General features: G+C 36.5%; 3 protein-coding genes across 3 annotated transcripts; 1 reads left to right on the forward strand and 2 right to left on the reverse strand.

The window, feature by feature from the left end:
• Positions 1–1,598: 1,598 nt before the first annotated feature.
• On the reverse strand, positions 1,599–14,125 carry LOC110373490 (CDAN1-interacting nuclease 1). Its single transcript, XM_021330770.3, has 5 exons — positions 13,896–14,125; positions 13,662–13,814; positions 13,435–13,579; positions 13,306–13,355; positions 1,599–13,219 (listed from the first exon to the last, which is right to left on the reverse strand). The coding sequence occupies exons 1-5, from the start codon at positions 14,018–14,020 to the stop codon at positions 12,841–12,843; spliced, it is 852 nt and encodes a 283-aa protein (XP_021186445.3). The 5' UTR covers positions 14,021–14,125; the 3' UTR covers positions 1,599–12,840.
• A 1,565-nt stretch (positions 14,126–15,690) lies between these two features.
• LOC110373405 (cysteine protease ATG4D) lies at positions 15,691–17,622 on the forward strand. Its single transcript, XM_021330670.3, has one exon. It carries the CDS (start codon positions 15,997–15,999, stop codon positions 17,407–17,409), a length of 1,413 nt encoding a protein of 470 aa, XP_021186345.1. The 5' UTR covers positions 15,691–15,996; the 3' UTR covers positions 17,410–17,622.
• LOC110373406 (protein farnesyltransferase subunit beta) lies at positions 17,565–20,577 on the reverse strand. Its single transcript, XM_021330671.3, has 4 exons — positions 20,149–20,577; positions 19,205–20,018; positions 18,971–19,082; positions 17,565–18,495 (listed from the first exon to the last, which is right to left on the reverse strand). The coding sequence occupies exons 1-4, from the start codon at positions 20,233–20,235 to the stop codon at positions 18,288–18,290; spliced, it is 1,221 nt and encodes a 406-aa protein (XP_021186346.2). The 5' UTR covers positions 20,236–20,577; the 3' UTR covers positions 17,565–18,287.
• Between the last annotated feature and the right edge of the window lie 976 nt (positions 20,578–21,553).

Below are 21,553 nucleotides of genomic sequence, written 5' to 3' on the forward strand. Positions count from 1 at the left end.
CGAGCCATGACCTTCACCTACGCAGAAGCGATTTACTGCCTTATTGCCTTATGGTCGCTGCACACAGCGGGCGGGGCGCGACGGGACGGGACGGCGACGCGACGCTGAGCAGTTGTAATGTACTAGATATTACGGAGGCCGCCACACAGACCCGTCCCGCTCGGCGCGACGCGACGCGACGATCTAGTACATTGTGTCACGTCGCCGTCCCGTCCCGCCGCGCCGCGCCCGCTGTGTGCAGCGACCATTATGCGGACGGGTGCGCAAAGCGATCCCCACTCTTCCGCCGAGAGCCCAATATCCGTGCCGGTATCTGTAAAATTGTTGATGGCAAGTACGTTTCCTAAATTGTAATCATATTGTATATAAATTTATTACATTTTCAAACCTTCTCGACATTCTTGAAAAGGGAAAGGAATATCGATTTCTAAAATCGAATTTGGGTGTGTAAACAAGGTGCAAGATTTCATCAAAGTAATTATTTGATTTCAAATATGTTTCAACTAGGCCTTTAAAAACTCTTTCGAAACGTCAAACTAGTTGCACGGTTTCCAGAGTTGGTCTCATGGAGAAGAACCGACAAGACAAGAAACACCATGGGCACTCTTTTTAAAATATTGTTATGTCGCGATCACAATATTTATTTACACAGATATTTACAATACATATTTACAATAAAAATCAAAAACTATCCTAGTAAAACAAACAACTAAAAAGCGTCAAAAAATTCGTCCCCATCGCTGTCAACTGGGAGCGTGCCCAAGAGGCTGGCAGCATTACCTCGTTGGATCGCCATGCTGATTCTTTGTCCGAGGTAATAGCCAGCCTTCTGGTCACGAGAAGCGTCAACCAGCCGCCTTGAGAGATCTTTAAATAGAATGTGGGCATTCGGACCCCACGACCCGAGGGTTTCAACCCCAAACGGTTCGAAAATATAGTTTCCGACAAGGCCACTATATTTCCGCCGCTTGAGGTTCTCCGCAGCCGCAGCGGCAGCAGCAGCACAGCACGCAGAACTTGGAAGGTGTGATGGCGCAAGAGTATCGACACAGGTTGCGTCCCATACTAAAGGCCTACCCATCTTCCAAGGGAATAACGACATGCCGTCTGGTCTCTTACCGTCGTCGCGTGCCAAGCCGTTTGGTTCTAATACAGCTGGTACCCCGACGGCAACAAGAGCCCGACGTATAATGTCATTGATGTTTGCATGCCGGGCAATACGGCCCGCACTGCGGCTGCACGACAGGCCGTGGTGTCCGAGGCTGGTGACAGCCTCACCACAGTGGCAGCGATGAGGGGAGCAGCACGGTGCTCCTATAAGTATGTCGCGATTGAATTTTTACGCGATTGAACTTTTACGATATTTCATAAATACCATCCCTCTTTTAATTAAGTAGTGCCTGGCTACACCCAGAAGGAGCGGTATTTATATTTTGCACTGCATTTTGTCTTGGCAGATAGTCAATACTTAGATACCTACCTAATTATTTTAGGGTGACATTGTAATGTAGGATCAGGGAGAGCCGAGCGGTACTTACAAGTATAAATATATGGTTTATATATGGAGCCCCAATTATACTGGGATTAACAAGACAAAATAATCAATTAATACATTTAATTACATAACAAAAAAAAACAAATAGGAACTTACAATAAAAAGAGCAATTAAAGTAACTAGAACAGACTACAAGGTTACAGCGTTACAGTTTGTACAGCGGCCCAAACAAATACATCTTATAACAATATGCACCAGCGCTATACGAGGTATAACGTGGTTTCCTTGGTTGTAGACAATTAAAATGTAAGAAGTGAAGCAAGTTATTTTTAAAATTAAAATAAATAAATAAACTGTTGGTTATTGGGTAACAATATAAATAAACATGCGTGTGAATAAAGGGTTTATTTCCTCAAAAGAATACACGTGTAGTATAAGACACAGTTCACACATGGTCGGTTAACCCGATGGTAAGCTATTGATTAGCTTGTGCTAAAGGTTCTAACACAACTGAAGAACTACATTCTTTCATAATATATTTATTTTTAAATACAAAAAAAAACCTCAGGCTGAGGCTGGAGTACGCACGAAAATGGGCAGTTAGACCCATTTATTATCTACCCTTATTTTGATCTCCTCGAAAAGATTATAAGCGATTTAAAGTTGGAAAACAAACCGTCGGCCATATGGAATCTAGACAAAACGAGTTTTTCCAAGGATCCAGCCAAAACTAAAATCATTGGTGCAAAAGGTCATGCAGCAACTAGAGTTATTTCTTCACCAGGAAGAGATAATGTTACAGTGCTACTTGATGCCAGTGCTTCAGGTGAAAAGACGCCACCTTTAATTAGGTATCTACAAAGGTAAAAATGTATGGGATACATGGACTTCTTCCCAATCCCAAGCATATCCAGGGGCATCTTATGCGGCAACTAAAAATGGTTGGATGGAGACAGGGGTATTTGAAACTTAAAAAAAAAACTTTTTTGCCTGCGGTCCAAGACCAACCAAAAAGTGAGTTTGCAAGACTAATTGGGGAAGTATGGGCTGAAATAGATTCTCAGGTCCTAAGAAATGGGTTTCGAAAACCGGGCATATATCCTGTAAATCGAGACGAAATTAAAGAAGATCAGTTTGATAACTTGAAGCCAATTAAAGAAGAAGAATTAAATTAAAGAAGACTTTGGAAAGAACATGAAAGTTCACGAAATATGGCGAAAAAGAACGAAACAATCAGGAGGAACCCGAAAACTTTACTGACGTTAGAACTTAATTTCTTCAATCACCGACAAACTCGTGAGAACGTTGAAGCTGTAGTAGTAATTGACAATCAAAATGAATCATTGGAATATCAAATGCAAGACCAAAATATTTCCTTCGAAGAACTACTTCTACAAATAGTCAAACGAAGTGATAACTCACCAAAACCACAGCGCCGAAAAGTAGCACCAGGAGCTGAGGTAATATCACTCACAGTGATGTTTTGGAAAAGAAAAGGGAAGAACAAAGAAAAAACGTTAAAAAATTACAATCTTCTCCCAAAATCACTGATGATGTTGTTTATTTGACAAGTAGGGTAGGGTGGTTGATAAAATTCGAGATTTTTATCAAGAAATTCTTCTGCGTTACTTACAACGAGAATATGTTATGCAGCAGAATATTAGTGAAGTAGATCCTAATAATGAGCAATTTCAATTGAATGACGCCGTAATGTACCTTGGCATTAAAGTTTATGAAATGCTTAAACATCCGGATGTGGTCAGGCAGTCCGCAAAAAAGGCACTGTTTTTCACAAGTTGCAGAAATTTCCTCAGGAATAGTGCCTTAGAAATAAAAAAACGTTACGACATGGAAGACCCTGTGCTGTCAAAACTACAAGCTCTAGGACCTGTATCAGCTCTCTCCAACAATTTCAGAGATCTCGTCCCAACATTGATGCCCCTAATGGAAGTCGTGCCACGCATAAGTGCGTCTTTTAATGTCAGCCAAAAACAAGAGATAGACGATCAATGGAGAAGATTGCCTATTGCAAAAGCTCGCTACCCTGAACAGCTTCAAGATACAAAAGAACCCGAATAGGGTAGTTGAATAATTTTTAAAAACTTACTCCCTTATGGCCAAATGTAACTGAAATATTAATATTTCTTACTTTTTTGCTATAAGTAATGTTCGTTAAATATATTAACGTAATAATAATAATAAGTAATATCTAAAAAAGATAGTTTTTTTTCCGTTGAATGCAACTTGGATTTTTAGGTTAGAATACTCATTCTATTTCTAACAAAAACTTTAATTAAGACTTTAAATTACAGTTGCCAAATGATATGGAAAATTACATGGAATATCATGTCATGGGATTTGTATCGCAAGTTCGCATGAAACCAGATATTTTACCTAGTAAATTTGATTGTCAACCAGATAGAAGAAAACGAGCAATCAGTAGTTTGGAACGACCATGTGCTCTAAAAAGACAAAGGATGACTATAATAGCAGAGTGCTTAAATAAAACAGACAGCAGCATTGCCAAAACTACTCCAGTTCAAGAAAAATCTCCAGTTATTAATGAAGGTAAATTCATGTTCTGTTACCAACTTATTTACAGACATTTTTAATGTGTATGTTGTACAGCACTGTAGTACATTATTTTGATCTATCTTATAAGGTTCAATATAAGCATAAATAATTGATAGTGAGATTATTTAAAGTACTTAATTTATATATATTTATTTTTAAAGTGTGTGCAATCTCACAATTTAAATATGCACCTACCCAACGTCTCCAAATCACCTGAAGGTTGACTAGTAGATAATCTTTAGGTATTAGCCAGTCTTGCTCTCGCAGTTCTGTCTTTGCCTCACGCAAATGCAGATTGTGAGCGGGTTTTTAGCAAAACAAATTTAATAAAACAGACCTTAGAAGTCGTCTCATAACAGAAACAGTAAATGGTACACTTTTAGCTGCAGAAAGTGCAAAAGGCCAAGATCGCAAAGGAAATTGTATAAATTTCGAACCATCTCAGGAAATGTATTCCAGAATGACAGCTGAAAAACTATACAATAAAAACGAAGATGATTTTACCAATACCCCTGACATTACTTATCACTAACAAATAAATCCATAATTAAAATCATGTACTAGTTAGTAGCAAGTGCCTACAAAATTTATTACTTAAGTTATTATTTTTTTTACGATTTTGGTAATATTATTTAAAAAAATATGAACCATTTAGAAATGTTTTTTATTTGGTGGTCCCAAATAGGGTTGCCAGGTGTTAGGATAAAGCAGGACATACGTAGGATTTTTGATTGCTTGTCCGGCCAAAATAAGCGGCATACGGCCTGTTAGGATTTAAGTAGGATTTTTCAATTTCGAAATTCGCGCGCGGATCGAGATCGAATCACGCCGAACGAGTATCGGCGCGATGCGGGGCGCGGCGACCGGCGGCCGCGCGCTCGGCTAGCCGACTTGACCCGAGAACAGACGACCGCTGTCGCGGCCGCCCGCCCCGCCCCTGCCTGCTCGGCTCGCCAGTCGCTAGCGAACGCAGTGTGTGGATGCGCATTGCGCATGGCTTTCCCGGATTTTGTATTCAGTAACAATTATTTTGGTGAGTATTTTACTGTACTTTATTTATGTTACTTAATTCAAATGTTACCTTTATGATTATGAGTGAGGTTAGTGTATATGTGTGATATGAATGATGCTATAAGATACAAATAAAATGGTTGTATTATTTTCAGATCTCAAAATGCCAAAGCGAAAATGTATATTTTCAGAAGAATTAAAACGATCCTACAAAATGTTTAAGCAGGCACCAGCCGTGGGAAGTTAAATGCGAGGTTTGTGATGCAAAGTAGAGGAAAGTTCGATCTGGAAAAACATTTGGGTACCGAAAAGCATCGAAAAAGTATTAGGACCGCTGCTGCGTGTTCGTCCAAAATGGATAATTACGTGATTGTACAATCAGGACCAAGAGATGAAGTGTGGGCAGCTGAGGCTACTTTAGTTTTTCATACGGTAAAACATAATCAGTCATTTAATTCACTAGACTGTTCAGTACCACTTCAAAAGTGTCGTGATTCAAACATTGCAAAAGAAGTAACCTGTGCAAGAACAAAGGCAGAAGCAATTTTGAAAAATGTTCTCGCGCCATATGTTTTAAAAAGAATATTGGACGAGTTGTCTGAAATAAAATATATAAGCACCTCTACCGACGCAAGTAATCGTGGTGCTATTAAGTTATTTCCGCTGTTAATTCAGTATTTTGATTACATGAAAGACGGAATCCAGGTCTCTCTAATAGATATTCAATCACAACAAAAGACACATCCGAAACGATATCTAATTACGTCTACGATTCTTTGCGCGACAAAAACCTCACGAACAAACTAGTGGCTTATTCGGCGGATAATGCAGCTACGAATTTTGGTGGCAAAGATAGAAATGGACAAAACAATGTTCTCGCTTTACTAAAAACTCTAACCTTTTGCTTCACAACCATTTTGCGATTTTCACAGTGCGTACCGAAGAACTGAAAAGGATTAGCTGTGAATTAGACGTTCATTTTCAAAAAATGATTTATTATTCAAAGACGCGCTGGCTGAGTTTGTTCCCAGCGATAGAAAGGATTTTACAGATGTCATGTTATGACTATATGTATATATGTTATATGTTAAGTCATATTTCCAGAAAAATGAAAATAATGCATCCAGAACATTAAGAGATTTTTTTGACAATGATCTAAACTCTAAACGAAGGCTATTTTTGGGCTGTTCATTCTTTCATGGCCATTTATCAAAACTACATCAAAAGTTCAGAGAAGGCTGATGTTTCTGTAAATGAGGTATTGGATAACTGTTCTGAGATAATGAACAGCATAAATGCAAGAATAGAACAAGATTTTTGTCCACTAAAAGTGCAATCTATTTTGCGTAAATTTAATGACAACGACAAGAATTCTGAAAAAGTGACTGCTTTCAGAGAAAATATTAAAAGCATGTACACAATAGCAGTAGAATATTTACAGTCATGGACTGAAAACTTATACAAAGACACAAAACATTTTTCATGGATGTCTTTAAAAGATGTTCCTGAATGGAACCAAGTTTCTAATACTATAAGTATTTTATCGCAAAACAACGTCAAAATCGATGAAAAAATGGACAAAAAAAACAGGATTTTTTTTTGAATATAACTACCCCAGACTAGCTAGCTATAGTACATAGTGTATCTAAATTAAGGTGTGAGATTAGAAAGAAACTACGAGATATTAGTCAGTCCTAGTACGAGATTAAAAAATCGGCATCTGGCAACCCTGAGTTTGATCCAGTCGCCGAGCGCTTGTCGCGATATACGTACGTGTGAGCCGCGTCCTCGTGTTTACGAGAGCAAAAACGACGAAAACAACGTGAGTTTCTTTTTGTAGTTACTTTAATAATATAGTCGTACTTAACTTTCTGTGAATTGTATGTGTATTGTGGGCCTTTAGGCTTATTTGAGATTATTTTTTGGAATTAATTCTCAACGGTTTTTGTATAAAACATAACCTAACTTTTCGGTGGGTTCGCTGTGAGCCATTTATCCTGGGTAAGCAATGAACCATGGTTCTTTGTGTACCACATCTAAGTGATTTGTATATAAACAGGTAGGGAGTAATATTCTAGTCATTCAAGTGTAAATGAGTACGTATAATTAATTAATCACTATTTGTCTATTTCAGCATGGGTCGAAACACGGTAGGGAGGGAAGCTCGTAAAAAAGGGTTTCACACCGGAGAAGCTATACAAAAAGGTATAGAAAAACATTTGAATGGACTAAGCATTCGAAAAGCCGCCAAAGACTGCAACCTTCCCTATCCAACACTGCGAAGATACATCTCAAAATACAAGAACAATCCGTCGTGTAGACTAGAGCCCCATTACGATGCAAGTAAAATTTTTACTGACCAACAAGAAGACAGCATAAAGGAATATTTATTGGATTGTGCAAATAAATTCTATGGCCTAACTTCTAAAGATTGCCGCAGAATTGCATACCAAATGGCAGTGATTAACAAAATGTTCATGAAATGGCAGGCCGAGATTGGATGAGAGGGTTTGGCTGAATGTGTTTTCTAGTTCAACCATTAGGTGGCGAATATTAAAAAATCATCTAGAAAATGAAAATGTATTAAAATCTCTATCAGACACCAGATGGGAAGCTCACACTAAAGCGACTTCTGCTTTTTTAGAGACATATGTATAATAAAATTATATGTGCGTTAGACGTCATTTCTGAAGATGACATACAAAAAGGAGAAACCAGAAGAGAAGCAGCTAATTTGTCAGATAAACTACAGGAGTTTGAATTCGTACTTATGTTGCTCATGTGGGACCAAATTTTGCAAACCTTTCGAAAAGTAAGCAAAGTATTACAAGACCCAGAAGTCACTCTAGAGACGTGCCCTAATCTTTACAACACCCTCGTCGATTTTTTTGAAAATTTACGTGGCGACTTTGATAATTTAGAGGCCCGCGCAAAAGAAAAGCTACCAAATGTGGACTTTAAAAACACCCGTCAAAGACGAAGGAAAAAATGCCTAATGACGGTGCAGCTCCTGAAGTAAGTCTCAACCCGAGAGAACAATTTAAAATCATGAGTTTTTATAGCGTCATTGATAAATAAAATGCAGAGATGCGAAGAAGTGGAGAGATATACAAAGAAATAGCAGACAAATTCTCATTCCTTACTAAAATACCCGATGTCGATAAATTTATTTGTCCGGATCAAACTTCAGAATACAGTCTGCATTGTAGAAATTTAGTAAACACGTATCCACAGGACCTTAATACCGACTTAGAAACCGAAATTCAACAGTTTCATTCATATGTCTCGAAAAGAGTAAGTTCCAGTGACTTGCCTCGCACAAGTTCACGTCAAACTCACGCACAACTGTACAAAATAATACACGATGATAAAATTGAATCAGCGTTCCCTAATGTGGACACAGCCCTGCGTATATTTTTATGCCTGATGATATCAAACTGCACAGCGGAACGATCTTTTTCGAAATTGAAAATAATAAAAAATGAAAAGAGAACGACGATGCTGCAAGAAAGGCTCAATGCTTTATCAACATTGTATATAGAGTCAGATATGTTAAAAACGTTGGACTTAAAAACCATTTTCCGTGAATTTAATGCCCGAAAAAGTCGCAAGTCGTATATCAATAAATATTTTTTTTAAATGCTTGGGTTTTTATTGTATGTAATACCTTCTCCACTGGGTGAGACCCAGTGGACACCCCAGGATGGACACCGCAGGCGGGGTAGGCCCCGGAAGAGATGGCGTGACGAACTAGACGTCTACTGTCGAGACTGGTGGACTGGGTCGAAGGATCGGGAAGTGTGGAAGCGAGATGGGGAGGCCTTTGCCCAGCAGTGGGACATTATAGGCCTTCTCCAAGCTTCGAGCCTGGCGGATATAGCAGAACTGGATGCCGATCAAGGCCCGGATGATCATAGAACGCCTTCACCATCTCTACTTACTAACAATTTTGACCAGGATACGATTAAACCCAGAAACTTACTTTCACTGTCTCTTGAAGCAACATCTTTTGCAACAATTAAAAAGGCTATTACTCCATACGATGTTGCTATACCATCTACCAGTAGAATAACGCCGGATAGTTCTCAACCTTATACTAATTTAGTTTCAACGAAAGATTTTCGACCCATTATAAAAGGGCCACAATATATAAGAAAGGGTGGAAGAAAGTATGATCGCCACCTACACGCCAGAAAAAAATGCTCTGGCGGAAAAGAAAAATAAGAAGACTAAAAAAACAAAGACTGAAGCTGTATAAAAAGTTAGGACACATAACTTATTCGAAGGAAAGGCAGTTTCCTTTCCTTTGAATAAGTTATGTAAGCGACGAAAGAGAAACGTAACCCCATTGGAATCTTCAGATGATGATCAAGAAGAATTTCAGCCAAGTGGATCATCTTCTGGCGGTGAGAATTTGATTCCGAGTGTTTCTGATGAAGATCCTGGAACCTTAGGTCTTGCTACACCATCTGGCTGGATAAACGGAGAACTATTTGTGAAGACGTTACAACATTTTATATCTCACACAAATAGCTGTAAAAATAACCCTATTTTTCTAATACTAGATAAACATGAGTCACATATTTGCATTGAGGCTCTTGATTTAGCTAAAGAAAATGGAGTCACAATTGTTACCGTCCCACCGCATTCAACGGGAAAGATGCAACCTTTAGACGTTTTTGGGCCTTTCAAAACGGCTTACAATAAAGCGGTTGATGGCTGGATGATGCGCAACCCAGGCAAAACATTGTCTATCTATGATGTAGCTGGGTGCGTTAAAGTAGCGCACTTGAAGTCCATGACACCGAGTAACATATGTAATGCATTTCGGGCTACGGGGATATTCCCATTTAATAGAGACGTTTTTACTGATCCGATGATGACGTTCATACAAATATCTCAGTACCAATTGATAGCGGAAAGGAAAATTAATGAAAAAAAGGAAAATTAAAATGATCCGATGATGACGTTCATACGAATATCTCAGTACCAATTGGTAGCGGAAAAGAAAATTAATGAAAAAAAGGAAAATTAAAATGATCCGATGATGACATTCATACAAATATCTCAGTACCAATTGATAGCGGAAAAGAAAATTAATGAAAAAAAGGAAAATTAAAATGGTCCGATGATGACGTTCATAAAGGGTTGAAAGGTTTGGCAGATGGTCTGTCTTATGGAGCGGGAAAAGAACAATGTGAAGGTGGCTGCAAAGGCAATAAGTGTGTCAAAAGGTTTCCAAGGAGGGAAATACAAGCAAACTAAAATTAAACAAACTAAATGCTAGGCATTTGTCCAAGATGTAATGGGCATCCACAGTCCTCAGCCGACGACAGTTAAAGGAGGCCCAAGACAAGATTTCAAATGCGATACGATTAGTGAGGATGGTTTAAAGTCAAATACATTCGCACTTTTGGAATCTGACATCTTGGGAGCGACTGCATGAGCTCTCGACTCTCAACAAAAAACTGCTTCTACACAAAAAGAATCTGGGCAGACGTGAGTTTCACAATTTTCCGAATTTATCAGTATCATGCAGTAATGACGAATTGTTTGCCTACTGCGAGCATTTGGAAAATCTCCACATTGACTTCACCGAACGATACCAGGACATTTTGAACTTGGAAATACCAGACTAGGTATTGGATCCGTTTCCAAATGTCAACACAGCAATGTCACCTTAGCTGGAAGAAGAACTTATAGAATTGACAACAAACGAGGAAATAAAAATCAAGTTCAAAAATGGTTACCAAGAAGTTAGGCTACAAAACCCATCCAGCAATTGTACCGTAAAACCTGCTAGCTTTGCCAACGATTGCCGACTTTGCCATAGCCAACATCTGAGTGAAAAAGTGTAGTCATACCTTAATACCAGTTTTTTGTAAATATGTTAATATCAACCAATATTAACACAGATACAATTACTTCATGTTTACCCTTAGTAGCCGAAAATATACAAGTACAGGGGAAAATAAACCAAGAGGCAACAAGTACGATGTCAGACGCAACAGTGGAAGCTGACAGCAGCATGACATTAAATAAAGAAAATATTCAGTCAGACAAACAAAGAGATATATTGTTTAATAAAGAAACTGAACCAGCGGGGTATGATAATCTTTTAAACAAAGAAAACATTCAGTCAAATAATCAAATAGTTAAAGTTAAGTTAATTGATCTAAGTCCTTTACCAAAAATTACGGAGCAAAAGAAGAAAAGATCTAGAGCAAGTTTAAAGTCCGAAATTGTTACAGGAACTCCCTATAAAAATCAATTAGCAGAGAAACGCAAGGAAGAGGAAAACAAGGCTCGAAAACGCATAAAGCAAATAGACTTAGATTCTCAGCTAGGACCATCGGGGATCAATCGAGATAGCCTGAAAAAGAAGAAAAATAGCAATAGCATGAAAACATGTGGTCAAATAACCACGAATAAAAAACCTATTTACTGTCCCATCTGCGAAGAAAAATATGAGGATCCGCCTGCTGAGGATTCAATCCAATAGAGATAACCAGTAAAGAAAATATCATCCCTGGATTTAGGGCTGCCGGGATAGTACCATTTAACCCTCATAAAATATTAAGAAAACTTCCTGACTATGAACAAGAAATTAATTATAGCGTTGACAATGCGCTTTTAGACTATTTAAAAGAAAACCGGTCAGTAAATCCTCTATGAAAAACCAAACATAAAAAAGTCAACATTCGCTTTCTACTTGGATAAAAGTAATCGCTTAATTCGTGTAACAATAAAAATCTTGATATTGTTCCAGAACCATCTATTGATTATAATAATCCAGTACCACATGCCTTTAGCATGTAATAGCAAGAGGAAGTTAGTTCAAGAAACGGATGAAAGCAATGATGATTATTCTTTAAGAGATTCTTCAGATGAAGGGCCGTTCTTTTCTGAATCAGAACCAAGTGATATGGAGGAAGATACTGTACAAAACAATTTCGAAAAAACAGACAAAAATGATACCTTAATGCATCAAATTGGCAGTTTCCTCTTAGTTTAATTTCGTGTACTAAAAATACCTAAATAAGTTTTATGTAGGCAAACTTTTAGAACTAACTGAAGGTTCCGGAATGCTTGTTAAATTTATGAGAAGGAAGGGGGATTTTTTTTCCTGGCCAGACGTGAATGACGTTAGTTTTATACTAGACTCAGATGTGGAGCTGGTACATATTGACTAACCCTCATGAGGGTTGTCAAGGGAAATTCAAATTTGACAACATTGATTTTTCTAAGTACAATGTCCAATGAACAACTAGGTACCGACATGGTACAACAGTAGATTTTATATGCAGTTTATCAGTTGTGTTAGCACCAATAAGATAAGTCAACACTGTCAGTTAGTCCCATGGTAGGTAATTAGTTACATAATTTACCTTGAGGCTAACCAATCATGTGTGAAAAGCTAAGGAGCTTTGGTTTACTTGATTACACTAATGGACTGATTTAAAATTAATTAAAAGTTTAATAGTTATTTTCTATGTTGACCTACCAAAGTATTGTATAATTAGAATAATTCCAATCAAGTTTAATCACACAGCACTAAAGGTGAAGTAGATAAAACACTATGTAAACGTTAAGTCCAAGCATTATCATGTAACTCCATTTCATTTGGCATAATCAGATAGCTCAAACAATGATTTTCTGTATTGTCAAATGAAGCAAAATATAATTATAGATACCTATATGTTTCTTCTATTTAAATATATAAATAAATAATTGGCTAAATACCTGAACACAAATTGACCTTAAATATCAGTTTTATACTGTGTTATACTTGCTTTATCTGGAAAACTAGTTCTTAATATAAACATACTGTTTACTTCTGGGGTGGAATCTAAGGTTTCTAAGTATCCAAACCAGTATATGACTAATCCTGGTCCAAATCTGTTCCAGTAGCAAAGCAGTTGTTCTTTTAAATATCCTGAATGATTTTCTTCATCTCCAAACAGTGCTTTGCTTTCCACCCAGTTCACAATAAATCCATCCACTGCAATTGGAACATCTAATTTAAAATCTGGTGTTTTGTCATAGCCTCGGGACCTCAATACACTTTCATCAGAAAATGTGATGTTCATTAGTCTCAATTCCCTTTCTAGTCTTAGTTCATATTCTAAGCCAATAGACCTGTACAAAAAAATACAATTTAATTTCTGATCTATAACAAATAGAACTATCAAACTTGTTTTTATATTATTACAATAATATCTTACTGTTTTATAACATCTGCATAGGGGCCATACTGATTATCATTCATGATACCCTGTAAAAATTAGAAATTCAAAGTTATAGTGTATACATACCTAAAGTAGCTAACACTTCAAAATAAAAATTATTCTTACCATAAAAACTTGGTAAGCTAAGTCTTTCTCCTCAATCAGGGTTGTATCTTTGATACATCTTTTGGCTTGTGATGAATCAGAATATACACCTTGTAACAGTGACCTTGCAAACAATGCTGGACTGATGCCCTGACAATCTGAAAGCCTATTTAATTGAAAGTAATATAGTAAAGTTGCATGTAACAAATCATTAGGTTTCAAAATAGCAATACAGGGGATATACTCACTGTAAAATAACATTATCTTTAGTCTTGTCCCTCATTAGTCCTTCATAAAATTCATGATATTTACTGGAAATTTGTGGGGACTTTCTGTAGCTATGCTTCATGGATCTCTGTACTAGTAATGATATTATACTGCCCAAAGTAGTGGCTGGTAAGCTGAAATGTTTAAGTAAATGCTTTTTATTTCAAGTTGAAAATACAAATTATGATTATTTTATATAAAATGCCTCAACTAACTGTTTATATTTCTTTTTCAACTCATTTTCAGATTTCCGACTATAAGATGTCATTTTGTTAAAATCCTCCACAATGGCATTATATTCTTCTAGTTTCATTACTCCTTGTGCTTTGGGCTCTGCCATTATTAACAGTATTCACTATTATTCTGTATTTAATGACTAAGGAAAGAAATGGGACGAATTTACAAAAAAATGTCCACAAGAAATTCTATTAGCTATAGTAGACAAACAAAGACCACAGACAACAACGAGTCAATGTCAAAGTCAAATTCAATTCAATACTTGAACTGTCAAAAACGGAGCAACCGTTTTTTTTATCACTGACCTCTATATTTATTTTACCGTCGAGGTTTTTTTCAAAAGTTATAATTTTGCTTAATTTTATTTCAGACTTTTTAGAGATCATATACGAATTATAGTCTATATAATATGTTATTGAAATATATTTTTGGAACATGCATTAAGCACGTACACATTGCTGATGAAAACAAAACAGAATGAGGGTTTTCTAAAATGGCAATCCACGAGGTGGCAGCACCGAGTCGTCAGGTCCAGGTAACTGTCAAAGTGCTTATCTTTACTATGAATAGTGAACGATTTTAGTGGTTTTTTTATTTTATAATTAATGCACTGCATTATTGTTTTACTATTGAGGTTGAGTAAATAAAGAAAAACAAAAAACTAAATCATATTGTGTTAACTTTTTCAACAAGCTTTTCCTTAGTACCAGTGACTTTTGCACCCTCTCTCTTAGCTCAATTTTTAGTTCGGAAACCTTATTCTGACCGTAGTCCATAATAAAATCAATAACACTTCCAATATAACAGAATTTCAATAAACAATAAGTTTGGCACCTACAATTCCATACTATTTGACAGCTGTTTGGACCAGACGCATACGTGGCGCCACCCGGTGGCAGAAAAAATTTCAAAAACCCTCATTGTAATCGGACGTTTTGATTATATTGCAACATTGTTTGGCACTAATATTGTGGCGCCCCCTAGTGAGTTATAGCCATGACACCTATCTAAAAACATGAACTCATCGAACACAAAACCGTTATTGAAAACCGCATCAAAATCGCATCATTAGTTTAGTTAGAAGGTAGGTGGGAACATGACTTTACTGTTTTGCACTAAAATTGTGGCACCCCCTAGTGAGCTACAGCCATGACACCTGTCTAAGAACATGAATTCATCGAACACAAATCCGTTATTGAAAACTGCATCAAAATCAGATCATTACTTTAGAAGGTAGGTGGGAACATTATTTTGCTGTTTTGCCGTGATATCGTGGCGCCCTCTAGCGAGTTACAGCCATGACACCTATCTAAGAACATGATCTCATCGAACTTATATCCGTTATTGAAAACTGCATCAAAATCAGATCATTAGTTTAGAAGATAGATGGGAAAATTACTTTTGCACAAACGCACACACAAACTCACAAACACACAAACGCACATCTCTCACCCTAAACGCATATATAGTTATCGGCACGAATATTGAGCCCTGACCTTCACCTGCGCAGAAGCGATTTATTGGTTTATTGCCTTATGTGTACAATGCGCAAAGCGATCCCCACTCTTCCGCCGAGAGTCCAATATCCGTGCCGGTAACTATACCTGCTCCATTCCGGCGTCGTGGGTAAAAAAGATATCCCAAATAAAAAAAGCGTGGTTGGAAAATGGTAAAGGGGAGGACACCCAGACCCCAATCCGTGTATAACTTCTTTATTATGTTGTCTTTGATGTCTCTCTACATCATGTGAGTTTGTCACTGACATTCTTGACATTTTTGGAATTGTGTTTTGAGTTGTCAATTTTGTCATTGTGTTGTGTGTTTTTCATTCCCCGATTTGATTTTAATATTTAATAGTAATAAAGGAAATTACTAAAGATTAAATAAACAAATCGTTTGTTTAGACTGATCTTAAATAATTCAGTGCAACTATTGGTTTGATAAGACTGCTTTAATTAATTGAATATGGGAACTGTATCATATTCTCAGATATGATAGATAAATCGTACTGCTGACTATATTGTACATATTGGATTGTAACTCCTACAGTAACCGTAGGTATGAAGCAATTGTAATATAATGAACGGCTCTAGCAGCATCGTTACACGAAACTCTGAACTGAAACCATCAGAAAACGGTATCACGCAAAATGCATCGGCGTTAAACATTGATAGAAACAAAGCTACAGCTTCTAATGCTCGCGATGGCCAGGAGGAAATACTTGACCTTAAAGGTAAAGTTGAATCCCGCCTCTTATCCATGTGGAATAACGTGAAGTTTGGTTGGACAGTAAAACTGAAAACAAGTTTTTCTAAGGAGTCACCAGTATGGCTTTTGGGACGTTGTTATCATCGCAAACTAAGTCCTACTGGATCATTAGAATCATCTACAGAAATTGGTACAGAAGCTACTGCACACCAGCCAATGGAACAGATATATGGAGAAGGCATTGAAGGTTTTAAATCTGACTTTATCAGTAAAATTTGGATGACCTACAGACGAGAATTCCCTACCATGGCTGGTTCATCATTCACCACAGATTGTGGCTGGGGTTGCATGCTTAGGAGTGGACAAATGTTATTAGCTCAAGCTTTAGTTACTCATTTTCTTGGAAGATCTTGGAGATGGTCTCCTGATAAATCTATTCAGAATGCTAGGGAATTCCAAGAAGATTGTCTACACCGTATGATAATCAAATGGTTTGGAGATAAATCATCAGTAAACAGTCCTCTGTCCATACACCAGATGGTGAACCTGGGTGAGGCATTAGGCAAGAAGCCAGGAGACTGGTATGGCCCTGCGTCTGTTGCACACTGCTTGAAAGCAGTTATGGCTGCAGCTTCAAAGGAAAATTATGAGTTTGATAATTTGGAAGTTTATGTTGCTCAAGATTCAACAATATACATTCAAGATGTATATTCACTATGTCGCTTACCAAATGGATCATGGAAATCTCTTATTCTTCTAGTACCAGTAAAATTGGGTTCTGATAAATTTAACCCTATATATGGCCCTTGCTTAACATCACTACTTACATTAGATTTCTGCATAGGCATTATAGGCGGCCGGCCCAAACACTCACTATACTTTGTTGGGTACCAAGATGATAGACTTATCCATCTGGATCCTCATTATTGCCAGGAAATGGTTGATGTCTGGCAACCCAACTTTTCATTACAGTCATTTCATTGTCGATCTCCAAGAAAGATGCCTCTTAGTAAAATGGATCCATCATGCTGCATAGGCTTTTACCTAGGAACACAACATGATTTGGAAACATACATTAATATTATTCAATCATTCCTTGTACCCCAAGGAGTTTCCGCAAATTTTGAGTATCCTATATTCACTCTAAATAGTGGGTCTTGTAGTAATGTAATGAACTATCCGAATATAAGATACTCTATTTATGAAACAGAGCAAAACTGGGTGACTCCAAACATCCAAGACAGTGATACAGACATTGAATCTGAGGAATTTGTTTTGGTGTGAATTGAAACAACAGTACTTCAACTATTACCAAATATATATATATAATGTAGCTCTTAAAGTTCTTATCTTCATTACACAAATTGTTAATGTTGCATATTTGTTAGAAAAATATCTATAGGTGTCTGATATGATTAAGGTTAAAGAGAAATATCCTGTAACAGTTACATTTTTATTATAAAGAAGCCGACAAAATAAATTATTAGCATAATAAAATACAGTTTTTATAATATTTCCAATCTCCATTTCTTTTTTCAGAGACATTCTATGTTTTGGAATTTCTTTTTGTAGTAGGTACATCAATTTAAGCAAGCGCCGATAGAAAATATTTGCATAAAGAAATGGGTGGGTGGCTTATTTATATTTACATAATAAAATTTTGCTTGGAAAGTGATAACTTTGAATCCATGATAGTAACCACATGAGAGCACACAAAAATGGGTTTCATCATAATACATAACTATTTCTATATCAACACACAGAAAGATATAGCAATGATTTAATTTTGACAGGCAAAGTATGCACAGCACAACCAATTATAGGTATCTAATACTCTCCATTTCAATAAAAAGTCAGTCTATAGCAAAACTTCCATCAACATTGGTTTAGTTTACTGTTAATAAAAGTGAAATACGTGTGCAATGATTATATTATCCCATATCCATACACATTTTGACCATGCAATCATTCTTTACATTTAGCAGGAAGCAGTTTTTTAATGAAATGAAGTATTTTAGCCATCATATGACTTGTTAGAAATTTGTAAGACAGAAAATTAAAACCTGTTCTACTATTTGACTTTTCATTTGTTCTGATGACAAAAAACCTGTATATAGCTTGGTCATGCTGTGCATATTATGGAATGTCTTCCATTTTTAGGTTTAATTTTTATCTTTAACTGGTGGGGGATGTCTGATGAAGTAATGAACAGCATTGTAGGCTAGATGTGGAGCAACATTGTACAGGGGATGTATTCTGTTTAGTTCATTGCTGGGCCGGCCAACTACATACGGGTCTCCAGCCCCAGTGCCATGTTGCGCAACTGACAGCCCACTCAGTGCATAACAAGTGTGGTAAATATCCACATGTCTGAAACAAAAAGTTATAAAGTTATGTTTAATTAGTTCCAAAAATTAAATATCTAAAAGAAAATAAAAAAATAGAAGAATAATTAATATATATTTGTGTCTGATAACTGAAGGCTATAAAGAAATATGAGGTGTTTTCCTGATTGGGTTACCTTCTATTATTCAATTTTAATTAAAATAATAAATTTTATCGATCTTCAGTTAAATTATTCTGTTGGTCTAGTATTTTCGGAACCTTAAAGACTCCGAAACTTCTGGACCAATTAGAAAAAGTAATTCACTGTTTGGAAGTTAGAGCCCTTGTAACTTAGGCTATATTTTGTATGGGCAGTAGTTCCCACTGGTCAGGGTGAAAATGGCTCCTTGACATAGAGATATATTTAACTCAGTGTAAACAACTTAAAATAAAAATTGACAAATAATCATTATTGAAATTTAACAGTTACAACTTATGAATAATATGAATGTTTACTCACTTGCCAGGTTTGTCTATAAAGCCTCCATTAGGTAGAGCTTGACAACATATGGTAATGTATTCTTGCAGTGCACCTTGGTTAAAAAGTACTGTTTCTATCAATTCTTTATTTTCTGAAAAAATATGTAGAGTTTTCTACAAGAATGTTTATTTCAAACTAACTAATTAGAGTCTAATTTAGAAAATGTATGTCTAATTATTAGATATACATTTTCTAAATTCACCAGAACTTTACCTTGTGATAGTATGGCACTGATTATTGGAAATGCAGCACCTTGCCAAAATGAATAACACCCATCAACTAATTTATTTGTCCTCCCTTGAAAACCACCTTCGAGACGCATCTGGCGATTTACACACCACCGTAATAGTGCATCAATGTCACATAAATGTGTCTTATTCAATAATGCTAGAGATGCAATTCCACAGAATGCATATCCTCCATGGGCTTCCATGCCAGGGCATCCAGCAAATCCACCTTCATAGGTCTGACAGCTGACTATCCATTCAGCTGTTTTGTCAAATAAGGCCTCAGTGTATGTATTTGTTATTTTAGCTATACTAACAGCACAGTAGGCTCCTCGTATATCTTGCTCTCCACCTTTGTGAAGTGCAAATGATCCATCTACATCTTTTACTGTCCATAAAAACTTTTGTAAACTGCTTCTGTCTAAAGAATTATAGGCTTCTTCTGTACCTATTATGCTGAGGGCATTAACAGCAGCATATGTAGTTCCAAGGTGTGGATATTGTCCTGGGCCTCCACCATAACCACCTTCTTCATGCTGGCATAATGTTAGAAACTTCACTACATCAGACAATGTTTCATCATCTGGCATATCATTAAGGAGCCACAGTGAGTGCAGAACCCAGTAGACAATCCACGTTCTGCTTGCATCCAAGCATTCATACCTTTGTGGTAGAGATCCTAAGCAATCTTTCAAAAGTTGGCTGTGGACTCTTTTCCTGACTATAGGGATTTCTGGTTCTATTTCAGCATTTTTCTCAAATTGTTTGTAGATTTTTAATATCATAGTTTCGACATCAACCTACACAAAACAGTTAAATTATATAAAATTGGTCAGTAGGAAAATTTTGGGGTGCCACTACTGTTAACAATAAATTTAAATGTGTGAGTTTATAATTATTTGAATAAAACAAGCATTCGTGAATGCTCACCTGGTCGGAAGACGAATCAGTTACAAGATTCTCAGCATCAAAAATCTCTGTAGCAATTTCTTCAAAACATCGAATCCGGTTCTCCATTTTTAGGGCTGTGATGATTATTTTAATAACTCACGTCGTAAACAGAGAGCTAATTTTGTCCTGAGCTCTACCTTGCGAATGAAATAGCTTATCACCTGTGTTTAATTAAAGATATACTTGAGAAACAATATCAACAATGTGTGCCAAAAACGACTGCCATTATTTATTTGAGTTATCTATAGATACACGATTGTTGTAATTAACTGTTCCGATGTGTTATCGCAAGAATCACATATCGCAGCTTGATACAGTTAGAATTTGATAAATAAATTCCAATGAGGAATCGGTTTTTAATCAACAAAGTCACACCGTGCGATCATTCTCAAATGTTCCCAAACCTTGTAACCACAGACAATCAGGCGGAGGGCAGGGCAACAGAGTGTAATCCAGGGGGGAGACACTCCGTACATTATGACAGCTAAGTGAATGAAGAGTCGCCACCTTTTATTTGGCCCGGAAACTATTTACTATCTAAAAGATACTTTAAATTACCAACAGATGGCACTACACTATAATCGTTTTTGTTTGTCAATATAAAATTATTTATGCAATATTAATTAGAGAAAAGTATGAGGAAAATATTAGACACTTAAAAAAAAGATAAAATAGGCGAATAAATTAAATACGGTTTGAAAAAGCACAAATATCAATTTTAATCTAAAAAGACCTGGTGTCAGTATTCCAAGTAACTTAACAAAACCGATCATCGATCATAACAATATATCAATATGGCGGTTTTTGCATTCTGCGTACACGCGTATAAAAAGTAATAATACATAATAATTATTTGTTTTCCTTCGACCTTTTACTATATTAACGATGACATTTTCTATTAGGGTAAGTAGCATAATGTAACTATAACGATAACCAATGTTATAGTTACATGGTGCTATTTACCCTAATAGAAAATGTTATGAATATTATGCATATATATTTTTATAGCTATAGCTATGTAGGTAGTTCGGGGCCAATTTAGAGAGAGATGGCGCATTGACAAATAGGTTTGCATGATTATCACGCAAGAGGGCTCTCTTTTCCCTATATATTACTTTACTCTTTGGTGTAATCGATTGAACTGGAATTTTGACTATACGTTTCAGCCAAAATCTTGTTGGTATGACTTTCTTGACAAATTAGCACTAAATTCTGAGCTTAAGAATGAGTCGATAATATCAAGAATATTATAGGAGTATGTGGGAGAGTACGTGGATTTTAAAGTGGAAAGGCTTCATATACATCGGCTTCTGTAAAGTGACCTCTAGACCTACAAAATCATTGCACAATCTATATTAAACTTCTATACTAATGTGTAAAGATG

The sequence above is a fragment of the Helicoverpa armigera genome, chromosome 20 (genome assembly GCF_030705265.1).
Source record: "Helicoverpa armigera isolate CAAS_96S chromosome 20, ASM3070526v1, whole genome shotgun sequence".
Classification (NCBI taxonomy): domain Eukaryota; kingdom Metazoa; phylum Arthropoda; class Insecta; order Lepidoptera; family Noctuidae; genus Helicoverpa; species Helicoverpa armigera.